The sequence below is a fragment of the Falco rusticolus genome, chromosome 10, assembly GCF_015220075.1.
Source record: "Falco rusticolus isolate bFalRus1 chromosome 10, bFalRus1.pri, whole genome shotgun sequence".
NCBI lineage: Eukaryota > Metazoa > Chordata > Aves > Falconiformes > Falconidae > Falco > Falco rusticolus.
This window is the reverse complement of record NC_051196.1, coordinates 679,966-698,896: the sequence shown is the minus strand read 5'-3', so window position 1 is coordinate 698,896 and position 18,931 is coordinate 679,966. Positions and strand designations below refer to the sequence as shown.

The following is an 18,931-nucleotide window of genomic DNA, read 5'->3' as shown; positions in this document are numbered from 1 at the left end:
CCCTCGAAGGTGCGGCTGAGTCCTGCGGGACGCATGGCAGGGTGTTTGCTGTTTGCCTGCAAAGGCTGATATGTAAGAACACAGACTTAAAGCAACAAGGAGCAGATTTGCATTCAGGGTAAGAAAGAGTTGAAACAGAAGTGCTGTAGCAGAGGCAGGCTTGTGTAACCTGCAGAGCAGGAAGAGCATCTCCTGCTCCAATCCTTCTGCTGGTGAGGAGGAGGGGGTTGCTGTTGCTGAGGATTGAGCAGAAGGACCTGACAATGTCACCCCAATTGCTGCAGCATTTGCAGCACAGCAGGACCCGTAACGGCCCCTCTAGGGCAGGCAGCGGGTCTGAGGAGAGTAGAGGTGAATCTTTGATGGGGAAATTTAGATGTTTGAAAGTTGGTTGTGAATAGGACTGGATAAAGGCTCGAGTTGATTGTTACTAGGTAATTGTGATGTAGAAAAGTTGATAGAAGGAATAGGGGATGTGTACAGAAGGTAAGAGAAGAAGAGCTGGGTCGTGCTAAACTGATAGAGGAGATGAAGCAGAGACAAAGGATGAATATCAGGCAGAAGTGAATGAGCATATTGTAGGGAAAGTGGACACTGGAAGTGAGATTGACCTAAGCTAAAGAACCAACAAGGGGTTCTGGTGAACTAGGGATTAGGAAAAATGAGGTGGAATTTTTAGTGAATACAAAACCAACTTATTTGGTGTTAAACTTCAGTGAAAAGAATTTGTTACAGTTGTGGGGACTGCTGACCACCAGGAAAACATCCTGAAACCTTTAAAGTACAAACTAAGAAAACAAATAAGAATGCCAAATTCACCAAAATCTTTGTTGGGAAGAGATTTATTAGAACATCTAGACGTTTAAAGAAGGGGAAATGAAACCAAAAGTTAAAATTAATCAATTTTAAAAGATCAATTAATTAAAATGTTGAGCTTATCTTTAATTCAACAGAAAAGTGGAAGAGAGGACCTCCCTGAAGTAAAAGAAATCTTTAACCAGGTATATCTGGAAGTAAATTCCAGGTAAGGAAAAAATGCTTTCCCTGTTACAGTAAAAATGATAAGGGGAAGGCCTGCCTAGTTCAGGTAAAACAATATCCCTTGGTCAGCAAGGCTGTGGGGAATACTGGCAGAAAAACTGAAATAAAATACACTCTGTAGTAGTTCTACTAATGTAAATCTGTGTGTTTTACCATGACAGTGACTTGTTATGGGATGCGCAGATGAAACTCTGCATTGACAACGAAGTATAAGGAATAAGGTTGGTCAAGTGCCTCCTACCACAATCAAGGGCAAGACTGGGCTGGCCTCTGTGTTTGCCACCAAGAAGGATCTTGAGCTCTGCTGCTGGCTGCAACCCAGCAGGCGTTGAGCGGTGGGAACATGTGCCATGCCAGACCCTGATGTGAGGAATGGCCCCCGCTGTTATAAGAGGGTCATCCAGGAAGGAAGAACATAAGATGGCCCATTGAGGCACTGATTTGGAAATTGGAAACTGCCTGGCCGACCATGAAGCCATACAAGTAGCAGAGGAGGTAGGAAAGGAGGAATTATCCTTAATACCAGACAGTAAAATCCAAACTGTAAGTACAGATCAGGAGCCAAACTATTCTAAAGAAAACTTAAAGGTAATTCAGGACATGAATGATAAAAAATAAATAAGTGGACTTATTTGAGGGATGGTCGTATAGTGGTACCATCCAATTTAATATGGACCACAGCCGTAACAGAACATAATGAGATGCACTGGGGAGCTGATAATTTATATAAAAGTCTAAATCAGAAATTGATAGGGCAGAACTTGTATACTGTAATAAAACAGGTGACTCAGCAATGTGAAATGTGTTTGAAAATTAGCCAGGGCAACAGTGGCAAGTTGATTTTTCCAGACTCCCAAGAATTGGGGGGTACTGATATTTATTAAATGAATGGACACCCCAACGTATCATACAGTATTATGGACCTGCAACTTGGAATCCTAATGAACTCATTAGCGGTGCTCGAGAACCTATCTACAATCTGAATCGTATCATTCGTCTACAGGCTGTCTTGGAAATTACTACTAACAGACCAAGCAACTCAAATACGAAATGCAATTTATCAACACAGGATGGTTCTTGATTACCTGCTAGCCGAAGAAGGTGTTTGTGGTAAATTAAATCTTTCCAATTGTTGTTTGAAAATTGATGACAATGGTGAGGCAGTTAAACAAATCACATCAGAGATAGGGAAGTTAGCCCATGTTCCCGTCCGAACTTGGAAAGACGAATACTGACTTGGACTTGTTTTCCTGGCTTCTCGGGAGCCCCTGGGTAAAACGAATCCTATTTTATTTGTTATGTGGATTAGCCACCTTATTGTTTTTGCCATGTGCTGTTCCATGTTTTATAAGATTAATTCAACACGTTATAACTAACATGCAATTTGCTACTATGATTTCACCCGATGGCGTTAAACAAATGCGAGTGGTATGACAAAATGTACACACAAAATAACATTTTAATAGCCAACAAGAATTTGGAAACAATTGACTCTTAACAATTCAGATAACAATGTAGGCTGAGTAAGAATAAAAATAGAATAGCAGCAAAAACAACTGCCAGGAGCACATAGACGAGGATATGGTAATGCCTTTTGTACTTTTCCGCTTCCGCCATAAGTTCTTGACATGAGACAACAGAAAAATGCACCCTCTGCCTAAACAACAACAGGAAGAAAAAAGTTTTGATCTTCTTTCTAATGAACCATATAGGTTAAACGTTTTGAGAACACTCACCTTACAGAATGTTCAGAGGGGGAAATGTACACTCTAGACCCTTCTTCCCTGGCAGGTGACGCGGTGGTCTGGTGGTGAGAAAACATTACATTGAAAACAGGGACCTATTGTTTGGCCATAGTGCCATAAATGTTACCATTAACAGACTTACCGGAGTGGTAAGCTCGGGAAATGGGTTTGGGACTTCATCTGGGCATGCAGTAGCCATTGTTTATCACACGCATGATCCATGTATACCTTTGAACATGTGCATGTGCGATTTTAAAGCTCCACGGAATGTGTTGGAAAAATCTGGAAAGACCGCGCATGCGAAATCCCTATAGTCTAGCCATGATAGTGATGCATGTAAAAAAAAAAAAAAAAAAAAAAGGAATGTGTTAAGAAAATACAGTGTTTATAGTTCATTTAAATAATATTTTTATTACTTAAGTGAAACATATAGCTATAAGTGTTATTTTTAGGTTTTGTTTTTGTAGGTTATGATTATATGTATTACCCAACCCTTTGGATTTATTTTGAAAACTGTGTGTTTGATGCAAAGTAACTTCAATGAACCATTTGACAATCAGTAAACAACAAATAACAATTTATTAACAAACATGAACTAGAAATTGAATAACAGAATAACAGTCCAGCAAAGTCTCATGTAACGTGAAAACAGACTTCTTCACTCGTGAATCCAGTATTTCTCTTCACGAAGTGACGAAGATGAACAGAAAAGAACGAGACGCTTGTATCCACTATTCAAGAGTAAAGAAAACTCCTGAGAAATCATGGGCCGTCACTCCGGCAGGACCCACAGGACTACGATTCTTCAGGTCATAATTATAGTCGGATGTTTGCCAAATTTGTACTTAACTCTGTGGAATAGGAATGTACATTTATCCCTGGTACAAGGCATATCTCAGGCTCTGAATAAAACTGATTGTTGGATATGTACACATGTGCCTGAATGTGGAGGAAAGGGTATGTCATTGATTGGAATTCCATTACCTAGGAATAAATCTTAGGAAAGACTGTGGGAAAATACCTCTTGGAGTATTGAAAATGATGAAATTTTGAAATTACGAGATAAATAGTCCTAAGGTGCAAGAGTCATACTATATGTGTGTTCAGAGATGTAATCCACCCAAAGGATTGGGAAACATGGACTGTAACCCTGTGACCTATGTAGGAAATCAAACTTCTTGTAATACAACTTTAAATATTGGTACCTCGATTTCTGTTAACTCCACAGCTTGGCCAGTGCCAGAAGGAAGAGGATGGTACTGGCTGTGTAATGGTACAGCCCGAAAGATATTACCAAAAAAATGGATGGGAACATGTACCTTAGGAGCAGAAGGTCCTAATATGACGTTACATGATTCTTTGTCAAAAGGATACCTGAGAAATCATATCCGGAGAATTAGATGAGAAATAAAAAATCCTTTAATAGAAAAGCCAAGTGCTTTTCATAGCTTTGCCCGATGGTTTATCCCTTGGTTAGGAGTAAGTGAACTGAAAAAAACCCCTATAGTCAATATATCAGCAATGATAGAAAACTTAGAAAACAAAACAATCGATGCTATAAAGACACAGCAAATAGAAATATCTAGCTTGTCACAAGTGGTATTACAAAACAGAATGGCTTTGGATTTATTATTGGCTGCTCAAGGAGGAGTATTTACAATTATTAATACCAGTTGTTGTATACGTAGATCAGAGTGGAAGAGTTTCCACTGATGTAGAAGAATTTTGGAAACAGACCAAAGAATTACACGAGATTACAAAAGATGATCTTTCTTGGGGATTTGAGGAATGTGGGAACAAGTTGACTTCTTGGTTACCTAACCTTCAATGGCTGAAGCAGATTTTTGTTGTAATAATCATTTTTTATAATATTTGGAATATTTGTATGTATATTATGTAGATGCATGCTTTGGTGTTTGAATGCAAGTAGATACATATGATGCAAAGGAATTTGCATGTACCTAGAAAAGGGGGGAATGATACTGAATGAATTCACTTTAGGATAGAATAAGCCTTGTAGTTAAAGTATAATGAACATAAGAAATGTATTCTAATGAAATTAATAGCTGCACAACAAAAGCTGCTATGAAATCCTCTGTACAACCCTGTACCAAGGCTAAGAACTTGTATTTACTCAAAAATGTAGGTATAGTAATTAGGTCATGTAACCATAGTCTGAAAGAAATAATTAATGAAATAACTGATCAGAGGAGGAGTCTGTTTTTCTTTCTTTAACTTTCTCTAACAAGGGGCCTGCTTATAAATTATCTCGAGGGAGCAATTAAAAGAAACAAGCAGAAGAAACAGATGGTTGACAAGGACATAAATTAGCTCAGACCAATAAGAACACTGCAAACTGGCAAGATCATCACGTACCAGACAAAAGGTGAAAAGTACACCGTGAGGAAGACCTACAGCCTTCCTCCCAGAGACCACTGCCCACAATTCTTGGAAGAATTTGCGCAGGCAAAGGACTGATAAGCTAATTAACATACGAAGTGAGAGTAGGCGGGATTAGGTAATGACTATGTATAGGCGTTAATTGAATATTCATTGTTTTATTGTATAAATGTAAGATAATTAGTTACTTTAAACATGCACGTTAGGCGGGAGGATCCCCGTGCATCCAGCGCTGCCAATAAAGGATACTCAGTCACTAAGAAATTTTGACTTCGTTCTTTAAATCACCATCCCTTTCCGTGTTTCCCCAAACCAGTCTTTTATTCTAACAACAGCCAGTGCACAGCCTCCTCCTATTTCCATGGATTCTTATTTTGGGACAACTTTACTCATGGCAGTGGCTACACGTAATTCTCAGTCCTCCAAAGAAGAGCATAATGAACTCTGAAAGAAGGATTTATTGGAAGGTATTCCTGCTCTATGCTTTTGTTCTGGTTGCTGGTTCATAGCTGTCAAATATTCTTTTAAGCTTTTTCTGTCAGTCTCCATTTGGTTAAAAGCCATTTCTCCTTTCCATCCAGAAGATGTTTGAAGTACGTATTCCAAACTTTGTCTCCTGCAAAGAGGAGGTTTTGCCTGAGTATGTGATGTAGCTGCACTCTGCAGCCCCGTTCAGACTATTTGTTGCAGTACTGCATCTTCAGTGGTATGTGTAGTTTGTCCCTCTGAAGTAGTTGCTATCCATCTGTAAATGCAGTTCTCATAAATGCTGCAAACCCTGAATGAAATTAAAATTAGGATGGTCTTGTAAAAGTAGATTTGGTTTCTTCTGGAACAATTATTAAAGCCTTCGAACAGGCCAGAGTGCTGGAAGTCCCTGGCTGTCTTCCTCCACTGATGTGTATTGAAGTAAACACACATTTAAATTGTCTTGTGCCCCTCTCCAAAGACATTAGTCTGCCGTGATCAATGAGGGGGTTTTGCTGACTTCTCCAACCTCTTGTAGCATGGTGGTGGTCTTTAGGACTCTGGATAAGGCACAATCTGTGGAGTCATTTTGCCATCAGGTGCTCCTACCCTGCAGAGAGCTGCAAAAACGTATTTGCTGACTCACCCTGGCTTGATTTAAACAGCCAGCCTAGCATACAAGAGCTTGGAGAACCAACACTGAGAGAAAGGATTGTGGCAGAGCTGCCAAACAGATGCACTAGACACTGGAGAGAAAGGCTGTGCTGAGGTTGTAACCGGCATTAGCATGTCTCCGTCTTCTGCCCTTGGGTGGGTATTAATAGAAGCTGCTGTCACTTGGGGAGATGCCAGCCATTCACAGCCTAATTTGAGAGACAAGACTTAGTTTTGTCAATGACTTTTTCTGGAGGGGGAGGAAGAACTTTGATCGTTGCTAAGTGGAGTCCTAGTACTAAACAGCTAATGTTCTTAATTAATTTGTCTCAGGAGGCATGTTAAGAACTATACATGTGGTGCAGTGTCTTGTATGGAAATTGCCCTGTGAAATCAGGGAGAGGAGTAAAAATTCCCTTCCGTATTTGTGTGGTAGAAATGGTGTCATTAAAGAGGGAGCTAAAGTTGGTCTAGCAAACTACCAGTACCTGAAAATGTTTAAACTTGACTTAAAATGTAGGAAAAGGAGTTGAAGGTATGTAGTGCATGGGCAGAGATTTGCTTATTTGCACGCTTAAAATGCATCAGTGGCTTCCTGGAACAGCAGACAGCAAATACAGGTGTTAGGATAAAGAGGTCACTGAGACTATCGTCAATGTAGTTAGGCACTCAGTTTAAAGTCTTTGAAAAGATTGGTGGCAACAAGACTAGACTGAACAATTCACAGATTTTTCTGCCAGTATCTGAACCAACTGAGGGATGGAACTCGTTCTCTTTAGTGGAGCAGTCTTCATGTTTGATGTTAGTATGAATGCTCACATTAGGAAGGCTGAAAGGCGCACTGGGCAAAGTTGCTGCTGCCAAGTTTGGCCTGCAGCCAGGGGTCCAATTAAAAACATAAACCCCACACTTTTACCTTGCCTTGCATGTCCAAATAAAGTCTTTGATAGGTGGGAAATAAAAAGTTCAAATTTGCACAGACCAACACAAGGTCTGTGTCCTAGAAAATTAAAATATTAAACAATTCCAGGAATTTGCTCTGGGGATTTTCATTTTCATAATGCTTAGAAAATCAGTTCCAGGCTGGCTTCCCTGAGCCTGTGTATGCATACACACACATTTTACAATAAATAAATTAAAAATACTGTGGAGTCCTCACCCTTTCCCTTGCTGGGAGGGACAGGTGACAGACACTGAATGCAGGCCATTGCTGTTACATTCCCTTCTGGTTGCCAGGTCGCTCTCACCCAGTGCAGTGGAATTCACTTAAGTGCCACCTTGATGGATTGCCAGGGAAGAGGTACTGTGCTGAGTTTCAGCGATTCCACAGATCAATTGGCACACCTTCACTGAGAAAGTCAGCCTAGAACGTGTGCATCCAAGCCTGGCTGCAGTGATCTTTGTTTGCTAGCAAGCTTTCCTTCACCAGGACTTTATGCATACTGAATTAAGAAAAAAAAATTACTGATGGAGGAAGCAATGTGTGCATGTGGGAAGCATACGAAGAGGCTGGAAGATAACCTTTGGATAATGGAAGTCTGAAATGCTTCGAAGAGCTATTCAAGGAGAGTTGTCCCAGAAACAAAATGAAGCATTTGGGAAGGGAAAAGGACGTGTTTGGTTTTTTTAATTCTTCTACATTGATGTAGTAGATAAATCGTGGAATTGGATGAAGTTCTACTGAAAGTATAGCAGGAGAAAAACCAGTGCATGGGGGTGAAAGCCAGGATGTTATCATGAGATAGATGTCATAACTGACAGCCGAGGACAGCAAGGGGTTAACAGTGTCTTCTCCATAGTCATATACTAACTAGCTTTAAGCAAGTGCTAACCTGGATCACCAAAAAAAGATTTTCTGTAAGCAAATGACAGTCGCTATTTGACATCAAATAGCAAGTTCAGAAGCAGCCCAGGCACGTCTGTCCTGGTTTCGGCTGGGATAATTTTTTTCTTGGTGGCTGGTGCAGTGCTGTGTTTTGGATTTAGGAGCAGTGTTGATAACACACTGATGTTTTTAGTTGTTGGTGGGCAGTGTTTGTGCTGGGTTGGGGACTTTTTGGTTTCTCAGGCCTTGCTGGCCGGAGGCGACACAGCCAGGACAGCTGACCTGACTAGCCAAAGGGCTATTCCACACTATGGGACATCATGCTCAGTATGTGAACTGGGGAGGGGGGAGGGGGAGGGGGCCGGGGCCTGGGGATCATTGCTTGGGGACTGGCTGGGCATTAGTCAGCAGGTGGTAAGCAGCTGTGTTCTGCATCACTTGGTTTCTTTTCTCCCTTCCCTTTGGATTTCAGTTATCAAATTGTGCTTACCTTAACCCCCAGTTCTTAAGAATTCCTTTCAGGTTCTCCTCCCCCATCCCTCTAGGTGAGGGGCAATTGAGCGAGTGGCTACGTGATGCTTAGTTACCAGCTGGGGTTAAACCACGACAACATCCCATCCCTTCATGGATATCTTGGGGGAGCATGCCGGGAAGAAAACGATGAGCTGATAATGTTAAAGGGGGTTAGAATACAGAGTGGCGTAAAAATGCAACTGAGCCTCTTCTGTTCATAGGCCAGAGGATGGAGGAGTTGCCCTCGTGGCTGTGGCCGGCTGTCTAAAGTACCACTGTGCAGTTTAAACACGTGTTTATACAATTATTTAGAAATTAGCAGAATAATCAAATACTAAATGCAAAATGAATTCAACTAGTAATAGCAAGCTAAAAGAAAAGTTCTGTAAACCACATTTTTTCAGAAAGATGGTTGTGGGATAAAGATAAGCTCTATATTCTTCCCACTATACAAAGGTCACATACAATTTATACTTTACAACAGATTTTATTTTCTGCATACAAGATGTATGTGCTTTACTGACCTTAACATTACATATGTTTTCAAAGGCAAATACAAACTAGAAAAAAACCCTACTAGACCTTTCTGTTACTTCTCAGAAGGAGTAATATAAATATAAAGATAAAGCAAAGATGTTTTAACTCTTAATTAAGGAAGGGAACACAGCCTAATAGTTATAACATGAACCTAAGAGTCGAGGGAACAGAGGTGTCACAGTATGATCTTCTGCAAGTCACCTTGAGGCTTAAGAATACTTGATGAAAATAGTTCTGCATATTGGGCACTTGGCTGTTAAATGCAGTCGGGAAGTGAGATTTTTTTAGAATTTCACGAACTTTGGTTCATTCAGCAGCTACTGCCAGTGAAACGCATTATTAGGCAACAGAGAACTGTCCTTGCAGACATAATGTGACCATACTACATCAGGAAGATTGTTAACTCAGGGTAAAATCATCACATTAAAAACATCCGGCTTGAATAATGAGCAATGTATAGCTGTATTTCCTAATTGCAAACCAATCCACAAACTGTATCTCAGTTAGAAACCCTGTGTTAAATCCCCATGGCTCTGAACTGGTAATTAGGTACTTTGGCAGCACTGCTGTTCCCTTTGAGGGATAGCTCCAAGAATGCACTACCCTCTGCCATTAGCCCTTCACATTTTTCCCACCACCACAAAGGCAGGTGCATTTGCCTTGTACTTACCCACTTCACTGCAGCTGCAGGTTAAGCAAAGATGATGACGTGCTCCCTTTTGCAACAAAGGGACTGTTAGCTTCTACTATGCAAAGTGTTCTGGGCATACTTACAAGAGGTTTTAATGACAGCAGCTAAAGTAAGTATCCTAGTGGAACTACCCACTTTTCCTGCTTATGTAAAGATACTAAAGTCATCTGGAAAATACTGTTCTTACTGTGGGACAAATTACTCAGCTCCCATTTAGTTGTAAATTTTGCTGACTGTGATATATTCCAGAATGCAAGCTACAGTGGGTCTTAGATAGAAATCAGTATGCAGGGCAAATTAACCAAAGCCTGGACAGCTCTAATAAACAAGAAACCTTACATAAATTTGCTGACTGAGCAGCACCTTGCCAAATAAAACTGGCAACCATTCAACCTGCTACTGTTGTTCTGAAGAAACTTCTTACAGGTTGGCTTTTTTTTTTTTAAGAATGGATTTTTATTGACTTTCCAGATGACATTACTAATCCACGTAAACAGGATTTTTACTTTGCACATAATAGAAAGTGTAAACAGAAATCTGAGCATCAGTATATGCTCACTTCTTCAACGGTGACCCAGCACTCACAGTCTAAAAAATTAAAGTCCTGTCATTCTCAATTTGCACTTCCATTCTGAACCATTTGTAGATACTCCTTGTATAGCTTTTCTTGGGTTTCATAAAGTTTCTTTAGCTTCTTAACTTGTCCTTTGCTGAGTTCTTTGCCTTCTGTATCATGGGTGGGAAATCCCTGAAATATTTAAAAAAAACCCAAAAAAACAACACAAGAGAATATTTAAGACAAATTCTTGGACTGCTTTTGCTCCTTATGGAATCGTGTTTTAAGAAGATAGGGGGATAATGTCATCATGACAAGCTGTCAACATGGGGTACATCTTGGCTAAGTTTAGTCACCTAGAAGTTTGACAACTACCTCTCACTATTTGTGTGTGTTCCCTTCCTAGTTAATGACAGGGCAAAGGGTGTATTTATTTTCTGTCCTGTACTAGGTAAGGGGAGGTTAGACAACTAACTTCTAGATGGTTATAACTGTAAGAATAATGAATAATCCCTGAGCAGATGGTTAAGAGACGACTTCTAATCACACCAGCATACAGAACCCAAGGCTTAAAGCAAAGTCAGTATCAGATTTGTGTTCTCAATGGAGAAAGTATGATGAGTTGTTACGGACATTCTCCTTGGCTTGCAGGGGTATTTTCCAGTATTTACACTCTCCATTCTTACTTGCCCCCAGGGCCTGAATTTGCATGGGTGATGAGAACAGGGAGAAACAGGATCCATGTCCTGGATCAAGCGCTGAACACACACTGCTTTGTGTTTTCTAGGTAACACGTTTTACCATCGAGGGGAGCAATCAAGAGCAAAGTTATCCATACAGCCCCTTCAGAGATCCTTTGCCAGGAGAGAGCAAAACAGTGGGTAGAACCAAAAGGAAGCACAGGACCTCTCTGAAAAACATCAGTTCTAGCAGAGTTGGGGAGTTTGTACTTGCAAGTGAATTCCTTGCCTTGCCACAGGGTAATAAAGCTGTGAACAAACATCATACATGTTCCTACCCACAGTATCTACAGGGAATTTTGCTCTGCAATGAGAGGGGCTAAAGGAGACTGACGTACAATGAAAAGACCCTTGAAATGATGGCTAACAATTACAGAACCTTGGTCCCCAATGCAAGATGTATGCAATAAAATTAATATATCACCATTTCTTTCTCTTCTTCCCTCCTCTTGTTACATAAATAGCACTGCCCTGGAGGTTCTGGAACAAGATCAGCTATGTACATAGACAATTGAGTAAGTGTAACTGGGGAAGGAAAACCACTCCCTATTTAAAGAAGTCTCTTACGTTTTCATCAAACATGGAATATTTGTCGTGTTCTGATTTAAACATTTCATGTGGTGGGATCTTCATTTTTGCCAGTTTTGCTGCCTGTAATATAAAATGTGCATTAACATCACAGTTAATTACCGACAACCTGTCACATATGCAAAAGGAAAAGTAGACTATAATTTGCAAATCAAGGAACATTTAATTTACAATTGTTTCTCATGTGAAAAGAAACTGAGTGAGGAACAACTCAGTAAGTCTTAGCTGTGCTAAGCAGGGAAAAAAACCCCAAACGATAGAGGTATTGCAGGAACTCAAAATAATTCACTTACATACTCCAAAACCTACATCTGATTTTTGCTGATTTGGTTCCTTAGTGCTTTAGGTGCAAACACAAAGGGAATAGTTGCTATGAGTAAAGAACATTCAGCAATTAACTCACTGCAAAGGGAACCACCTTTATCAGGAGTTTCCTGCTGACAAGCACAAGTTTCTGTGCAGGTCACAGCAGGATCAGGATGCAAGTAACTGTACTGAAAATAAACTGAACTGTCACTTATCTGTGAACAAGCACATCTCAGAATCCTTTCCAAGTGATTTATGCCCAATGCAAGGGAATCACCTTTTCGAAAGAATGCAAAAAGCTGCTTGGAATTTGTGGATGATAAATGCTATTTATCTAGTTTTCTCTCTGTACGTGGTGCTCTCTAAAAGTCAGCTTCCTCTTTCAACGCAGGAACGTATTTCCTGTACTGTTAGAGTCATCAGCATGGCAAACTCTTTTTCTTCTTATGAGTTCATCTCCTCTGGCTGTCTACTCCTCATCCAAAGGCTGAAACCATTTGAGCTATCTTAATTCCAATTGCAGAGATAAAATGTGTTTTTAAAAATCACTTCATTGCAGAGTTCAATCATAGGGAACAGGTGGATTCTTAAAGAGAAAAAACTCCATGTTTTCCACACATGCCTACTATATCTGAAAGGGAAGAAAATAAGCTTCTTTTAACAGGTATGTAAGATACTGCTTTGGCAATTGAAGTAATACTGTCTGTAGACTGAAATAAGTGCTACAAGTTTTTCTAAGAAGCTGTTGCAACCTTTAGTTGTGTTTTCAAAGACAGCTTCTCTGTAATAGGAGCTGAAAATTCAAATCTGAACTGCAAGCCAAAGTCATTCTGAGCAGGAAACTGTAGACAAAAAAAAAAAAAAAAAAAAAAAAAAAAGAGGCCCAGTTAAGGCTGGGCAGAGAGCCTGTGTTCTAATGTAATCTTTCCTGCATGTGACTATTGCTGCTAACACTCTTCTTCAAGACCAGATTAAAAGGATCTGAACACTTACTTCCTGCTGTTGTTTTTTCCTGGCCGCTTCTTCTTTCTTCCTTTTTTTCTCTTCTTCAATCTATGAAAGGCAATGTTAATGAGTAAAGGTAATGAACTATTTAATTTGATTGTTTTCTACAAATCTTTCCTGCATGCTTCCCTGGATATCAAATTACATACAGAACTGGCAGCATAACCTGCAGCAAACCACCATGCCTTATAATTAGGATAGTCTGATACTTCCCACTGTATGACTTTGATTTAATTTGCTTTCATTCACAGTTACACCAGTTTTAACTGAACAGAATCCATTTTGCATGCAAAGTGTATACCTATAAAAGAATACTTACAAAGCCTGCAAAAGAAATGGTCCTGCCATTTCACGGGGAAAAATGTTTTGCAAATGACTTTAAAAAAAGACTGTATTTCACTGATATTTTAAGCTCTAGCCTCAAACTGTGAAGCCATTAGTTTCTCAAGAAGTGGTTGTATCTCTTGATGTTCCTAGGGAAACAACTATCCAAATTTATCCAACCGAAAAAACTTAGAAAAATCTCATCTTGAACTTGCTTAGGAGAGACCCATCAGTTCTCCAAGAGTTCTGCCAGTACTGAACATAATACTGTTTCCAGGGAAAACGTATTCTAGCTGCAGGTTCCACCCAGCAGCTAAATACAAACTGCCCTCAAGTGTCTTTTTGATGAAAACATTTGGAATCAACTGAAACTACATTTTACTTCTCCCCTTTTCTAAAAAAACATTTACATGGAAGAAGAAATGTTGGAAAGTCTGCCAAACATTTCTAGCCATGATGGAATTTTACTATTTGTTAAAACTGAAGACAGACAAAAAAGTGTTACTCTAAATGTTATAAAGTCAGATATTAATGCTAGGATGGTTTCTGTGCAGACCTTGTGCATGTGAATTAGAATTCGCAGTCTTTATATGGTAACATGTGAATTCCTGCCCCCACACCCTGAATATGTCACCCATCCATACTACATTAATTAAGATTTAGCCAGGGCATTTTGTTCTCGCAAATCAGATAAATATAGTCTAGTTCTATGGAAAGCATCAACTTCGTTTGTACAGAGAAAAGAAGTCTGAATTAGCTTCTCATTGGAATCATTCTTCCAGAGACATTAAGATAGTATGCATGCAATACTCAACATCTTTTAATTATATGAAGATCTTCAACAAAAAACCTTGGAGGTATTCATTAGGTCCTATACAAAATTTTCAGAAGCTGCTGTTTCAAAATTCTTTTCTGGAACACACTCAAATTTTAGTATCAATTCTCATATATTATTTTCCTTGTCGATAGTCTGTTAAGATTCTTCTTACAAGTTATCAAAGAAATGTAAAAGTATCCATAGCTTGCACATTATTTTAAATTTAAAAAATACAGAATGCTTAAAATAATAACCTTTTTCTTTTCTTCTCTTTCTTTCAACAACGTGTCCTTATCCACTAATTTAACCACAGTTGGAAGACCTGAAGAAGCAAAAACAGATGAATGAGTTTCCAGTGCTTGAATAGTCAAAGATAAAGGTGTTTAAGTTTTCTTATTGCAAGCTGAATGCAAATACAACTGAGTAACTACTCAGAAGTGATTAAGAAATTAGGTGCTATACAAAAAGATCAAAAAGATTGCAATGCATGTATTTACATTCTATACATGTATTCCAATATACAGTTCTAGAATATATATTCATACATCAGAAATATGATATGCTATAGCTTTGCAGTCCTTGAGTTTGTTGGATTATTCCAGATTAATCTTGACAGGTTTTTTCCCCACTTAGGAAAAGAGTAAGATTATAAAAACAGCTACCTACAAAGTTGCAAGACATAATTAGGTACCTTCATGGTCTTCAAATCGAACTCCGAGTTCAGGAAGGATGTCATCTCGAAGAGCATCGCTCAACTGCAGCACTTCAGTTACTACAGAGAATGAAAGATACTTTTAGTGAAGTAAGATCTGCTGCAAATATACTTGCGTCCTGCTACATAGTTATTTAAATGCAATTAAGAAATTGTCACTCTCTCACATAGGCCAGAGAAAGGTCTTTTGTTTTAAAGTAATAAACCTTTCAAATAAGCTCTCCCTTCTTTCAGCTACCCAGAGAAGCAGCATGTTTCTTTGCAGGGACTTGAAATTAATAAATTTCTTCCAAGATACCCTCATTTTTCCTGAAGGGGAACAGAAAGAAAATCCAAGGCAGTTCAGAAACAATGCAACAATTCTACCAGGGTATAGTGGAAGGGTGTATGACTCAGGAAGATCCTAATGGTTGCTGCAGGATTTCCAGTAAGAAGAGTTAAGAACCCTATTGTAGAAAAAATCACTAATTAACATATCCTGTGCCACATCTAACAGTGCCTTTGAAGGACTACGATTTTGTTGGTTTGATAATGACATTTGTCAGAGCAACTGTAATCCAAACATCCTCTGTTTCTACACGGAGTTATCTTTACCACCTAGTCTGACAAAGCTGGTTTTTGCAAGTAAGCTAGTCGCAGCAGAACATAGAATTTTGATTTGGCTTTCTGGATGGTGATCAGGACATCATGACTAATGTTTTTTCTTTTTTGAGAATTTATCAAAGAGCCTTTGATGACACCAAATGATTAAGAACTCAAGATTTACCGGAAAGAGATGCTATCAGGGCCTAAGGGGAAAATAAATCTTCATACAAGATATTTACTTGGATGAGAAACTGTATCAGCCGAGAAGCAGCAGCCCAGTTAAGAGGAACTACATGCATCAAGAAGACCAGTATGTTGCTGTTGTGAACTTAATTCAGTGGCATTCTTTATGGACAGTGCTGCACTTAGAAGGAAATGCCTACCAAGTGTGACAAGATAGATACCTGGGTTAGATGACACCACATGCTTATAATGTGTTTTCCATTTCAGTAACTCTCAGCTGGCTAAATCTAAGAAGCAATAGGGGTCTCAAGGGCAGTAATTCTAGCAGGGGAAGCTGCCACCCAGACACTGTACTAGACACAGCACCTACCAGTAGATACAGGTACCATCCCTGAACCTTCATCCCTTCCACAATTCTCAGAGCCTCAGAGAGCTGAACAGCAAACAGATCACCAACTGGCCTAATACCATAAAAAGGAACAGCCACCCTATTTCACTGCATGGTAGTGTTCTGCAACTCTCTTTGTACAGGAAAGCATTGCAGTTTATAGAAGCTCTTTAGTCCGTCATGAACTAAGTTGTTATTTTTCTTGATCCAAAGCAGTTACACAGTTAACCACATTCATGTTTGATACAACTCTAAATAAGCCATAAAGATAAACAAGGGCTAAGATTATCTCACTGGCTGTTAACACTAAAAGGTGCTGACTCTAACCCAGGCAAAAGAATTACACATATCGTATCAAGAATGTATCAGGTACACCTAATGCTCATTCAATAAAACAGCATCTTTTCAGTTATAAATATTTACTTATCTGAAATAATGAATAATTGGAAGTTTAAGAAGAAGAAATGTGTTATTTAGGAAAGGACACATCCTCCGATCAATCCTTTGTCATCCAGAGAAGTCTGCACCAGGCTGCCTAAGGCTGAAAAGTAGGTTCTTTTCATGTGGTACCTCCAGAGCAAAGATGTTTTCGGATTGGGTAGGGGTGTGTGTTTATGGGCTGCCCTAAGACGTAAGTCATTATCCTTACTAAGGACAGTGACCAGGAAACCAGTGGATAGACAGAGCCTTATCACCAGTGCCCATGAACACCCGGACAGCTAGGCACACCTTGAGCCTGTGAGCATTGCCCAGACCGCTTTTCACATTTTCTGTGAACTTCAAGCCAAAGAGTCTCGGATGTGAAACAGATGTTGTGCTGTTGTGAATGGGAACACTGTGATGGAGAGGAAAAGGAGGAACTTAAAAAAACCCACCAGCCTGAGAATGCTCGGTGTTAAGACTGGCAGCAAAAGAAAAGAGCAGGCATGGTGACAATGATCAAATTTGTCCCAATCCTGGTCAACTGATGATACATTAGGAAGAGGGCAGAGGGCTTCCCCCGTGTCCCAGAAGCAGCTTAGAGCAAGATACCACATGACACCAGCATCCATGGCAGGAAATGAAGATGCAGGCAGAGTTCAGTCATGGACACCTTCACCACAGGGTAGTCAATTTAAGCAGATGTCCTAAAATAAGTAACCAACAACTGAAGAGACTTGCTCCTCTTTTAACATCTGAAGAATAACTTGCTGCTAATGGGAATTCTTCCCAAGTATTGGGGGCTGCACTAGAGCACGGATCTGCTCCACTGTGCATCCTTGCAGAGACAGCTATGTGGGGTCTTTGCAGTTGGTCAAGTTCTCAAGCAAAATGTTGGGATGTGCAATATAGAGATGCTCTGCCCAACTGATCGTTGATGTCTTTTGCAGAGGGTTTCTGCATTTCTTTCCCTTGTACAGCTAGCACAATGTTTTCCTTTTTCTGTTTACCATCATTGCTAGAGTTGTTCACAAATTAAGTCAAGACTCAACTGCAAGTAATCGGTGCAGGTCTCCAGTTTCAACACTAATAAGGTTATAAAAGACAGAATTTATTTTACTAATAATGTTTGAATGTTAGCCTTTCTGAGTGATGGTAGATTTTTTGTGGAGTGTATACATTTTGATTCTTACTGAAACCCATAGTTTTACAAATGCTTATTCTGTGAAATGTTTTGTAAATATGTATTTTTAAAAGTTCTGTGTATATGGATGGAGACATTTATATTGCTCTGCAGGTTTTACCGAAGCAGCATACTTTTTATTTAACCTGTAGGAAGACTTAAAGCAATACAGATCATGTTAATTAATATTTAACACCATCCTGCCAGCATCAAGCTATGATGGGGAAACTCCCTTCATTTACAACCACATAGAGGCAGTATTTCCAGCCATTAATCAGAACAACTTTCACAGTAATTTAACACTTCGTGCAAGTAAGAATTTAATTGGTACAGGGAAATAAATCAGTACCACATCATCACAGGTCCTGCCAACCACCACTCAGCTTCCATATGTCAAATAGTTTAATGAAAGGTGCCTCCCTGGTCAAACTGCAGTGTTCTGTACCCCAGCCACACCGCAGCTAGATCCAGTTTTATTCTTACTGCCCAATTTATTTCATGCAAAATATCAATACCTTCCAAGTAAGAAACTCAAGTGCCAGTAAGCAGTCTAGTGCTAAGTACGTTCTAAAAATGATCTACAAGAATCCCTGTAATATTTAAACGTTACCACTGTTAAGAGTGAGCAACAGTTTAGCTCAACCATCAGAAAACAAGGAAACCAGAAGCCTCACATAAAATGAATATTTATGTTAAATACCAAAAGACCAAAGGTCCCTTTTTTGCCTGAGGATATACACACAAACTTCTTGAATTAATTCAAATTACAGAAAATATTTGGTGTTGGAACTAACAAGCCTATTTCTCAGCATTAGTTAGGTCTATAGGAGTTTGACAGTAATAGCCGAGTAGTCACATTAACAAATATAGTTTTGTGCTTTTAAGGTAAACTTATTAGCCCTTAAGAAAAACTCAAAACAGTAGCAAAATTAGGGTTTGCATTCTTTGCCAGCTGAATAGGTTATCAACCAGACACTACAAGTAATTTTATATTTCTGCATAATACATGGGTTATTAATATCTATTTTATATAGAAAAAATGACTTATTTTGCCTTCAAGTACAAATCTCAGTGTAAAACAGTTTTAAGAAAACAAGAATCAAATACCTATTAAAGACATGTAAATTCCGCAGGGGACAGCAGAAAATGGTAACAGCTCCATTAGGAACTAATCAGTCGCTAAAATCAAAGATGGCTTAATGAAACAACCTTTTTTAACGCTGTATGGTTCTGCTGCCAACACACACAGC

The 18,931-nt window shown here is 39.3% G+C and overlaps 1 protein-coding gene and 2 long non-coding RNA genes across 4 annotated transcripts in view; 2 read left to right on the top strand and 1 right to left on the bottom strand.

Annotated features, from left to right (window-relative positions):
• Positions 1-235: 235 nt before the first annotated feature.
• LOC119154319 lies at positions 236-1,130 on the top strand. The gene is made up of 2 exons (XR_005106429.1): positions 236-390; positions 1,015-1,130. It is a non-coding gene; the product is annotated as an uncharacterized LOC119154319 (long non-coding RNA).
• Positions 1,131-5,569: 4,439 nt separating this feature from the next.
• LOC119154320 lies at positions 5,570-11,596 on the top strand. Its single transcript, XR_005106430.1, has 2 exons — positions 5,570-5,653; positions 11,218-11,596. It is a non-coding gene; the product is annotated as an uncharacterized LOC119154320 (long non-coding RNA).
• The window catches only part of CARS1 (cysteinyl-tRNA synthetase 1), a 34,469-nt gene continuing 24,655 nt past the window's right edge, over positions 9,118-18,931 (bottom strand). Inside the window, exons 19-23 of one of the 2 annotated variants that reach the window (XM_037401707.1) lie at positions 14,902-14,982; positions 14,465-14,532; positions 13,058-13,117; positions 11,738-11,821; positions 9,118-10,622 (exon numbers count right to left, since the gene is read on the bottom strand). In XM_037401707.1, coding sequence (XP_037257604.1) covers positions 10,488-10,622; positions 11,738-11,821; positions 13,058-13,117; positions 14,465-14,532; positions 14,902-14,982 — 428 coding nt within the window. In that variant the 3' untranslated portion in view covers positions 9,118-10,487. The remainder of the gene's footprint in view (positions 10,623-11,737; positions 11,822-13,057; positions 13,118-14,464; positions 14,533-14,901; positions 14,983-18,931) is intronic. The other variant, XM_037401708.1, reaches the window with a different exon arrangement.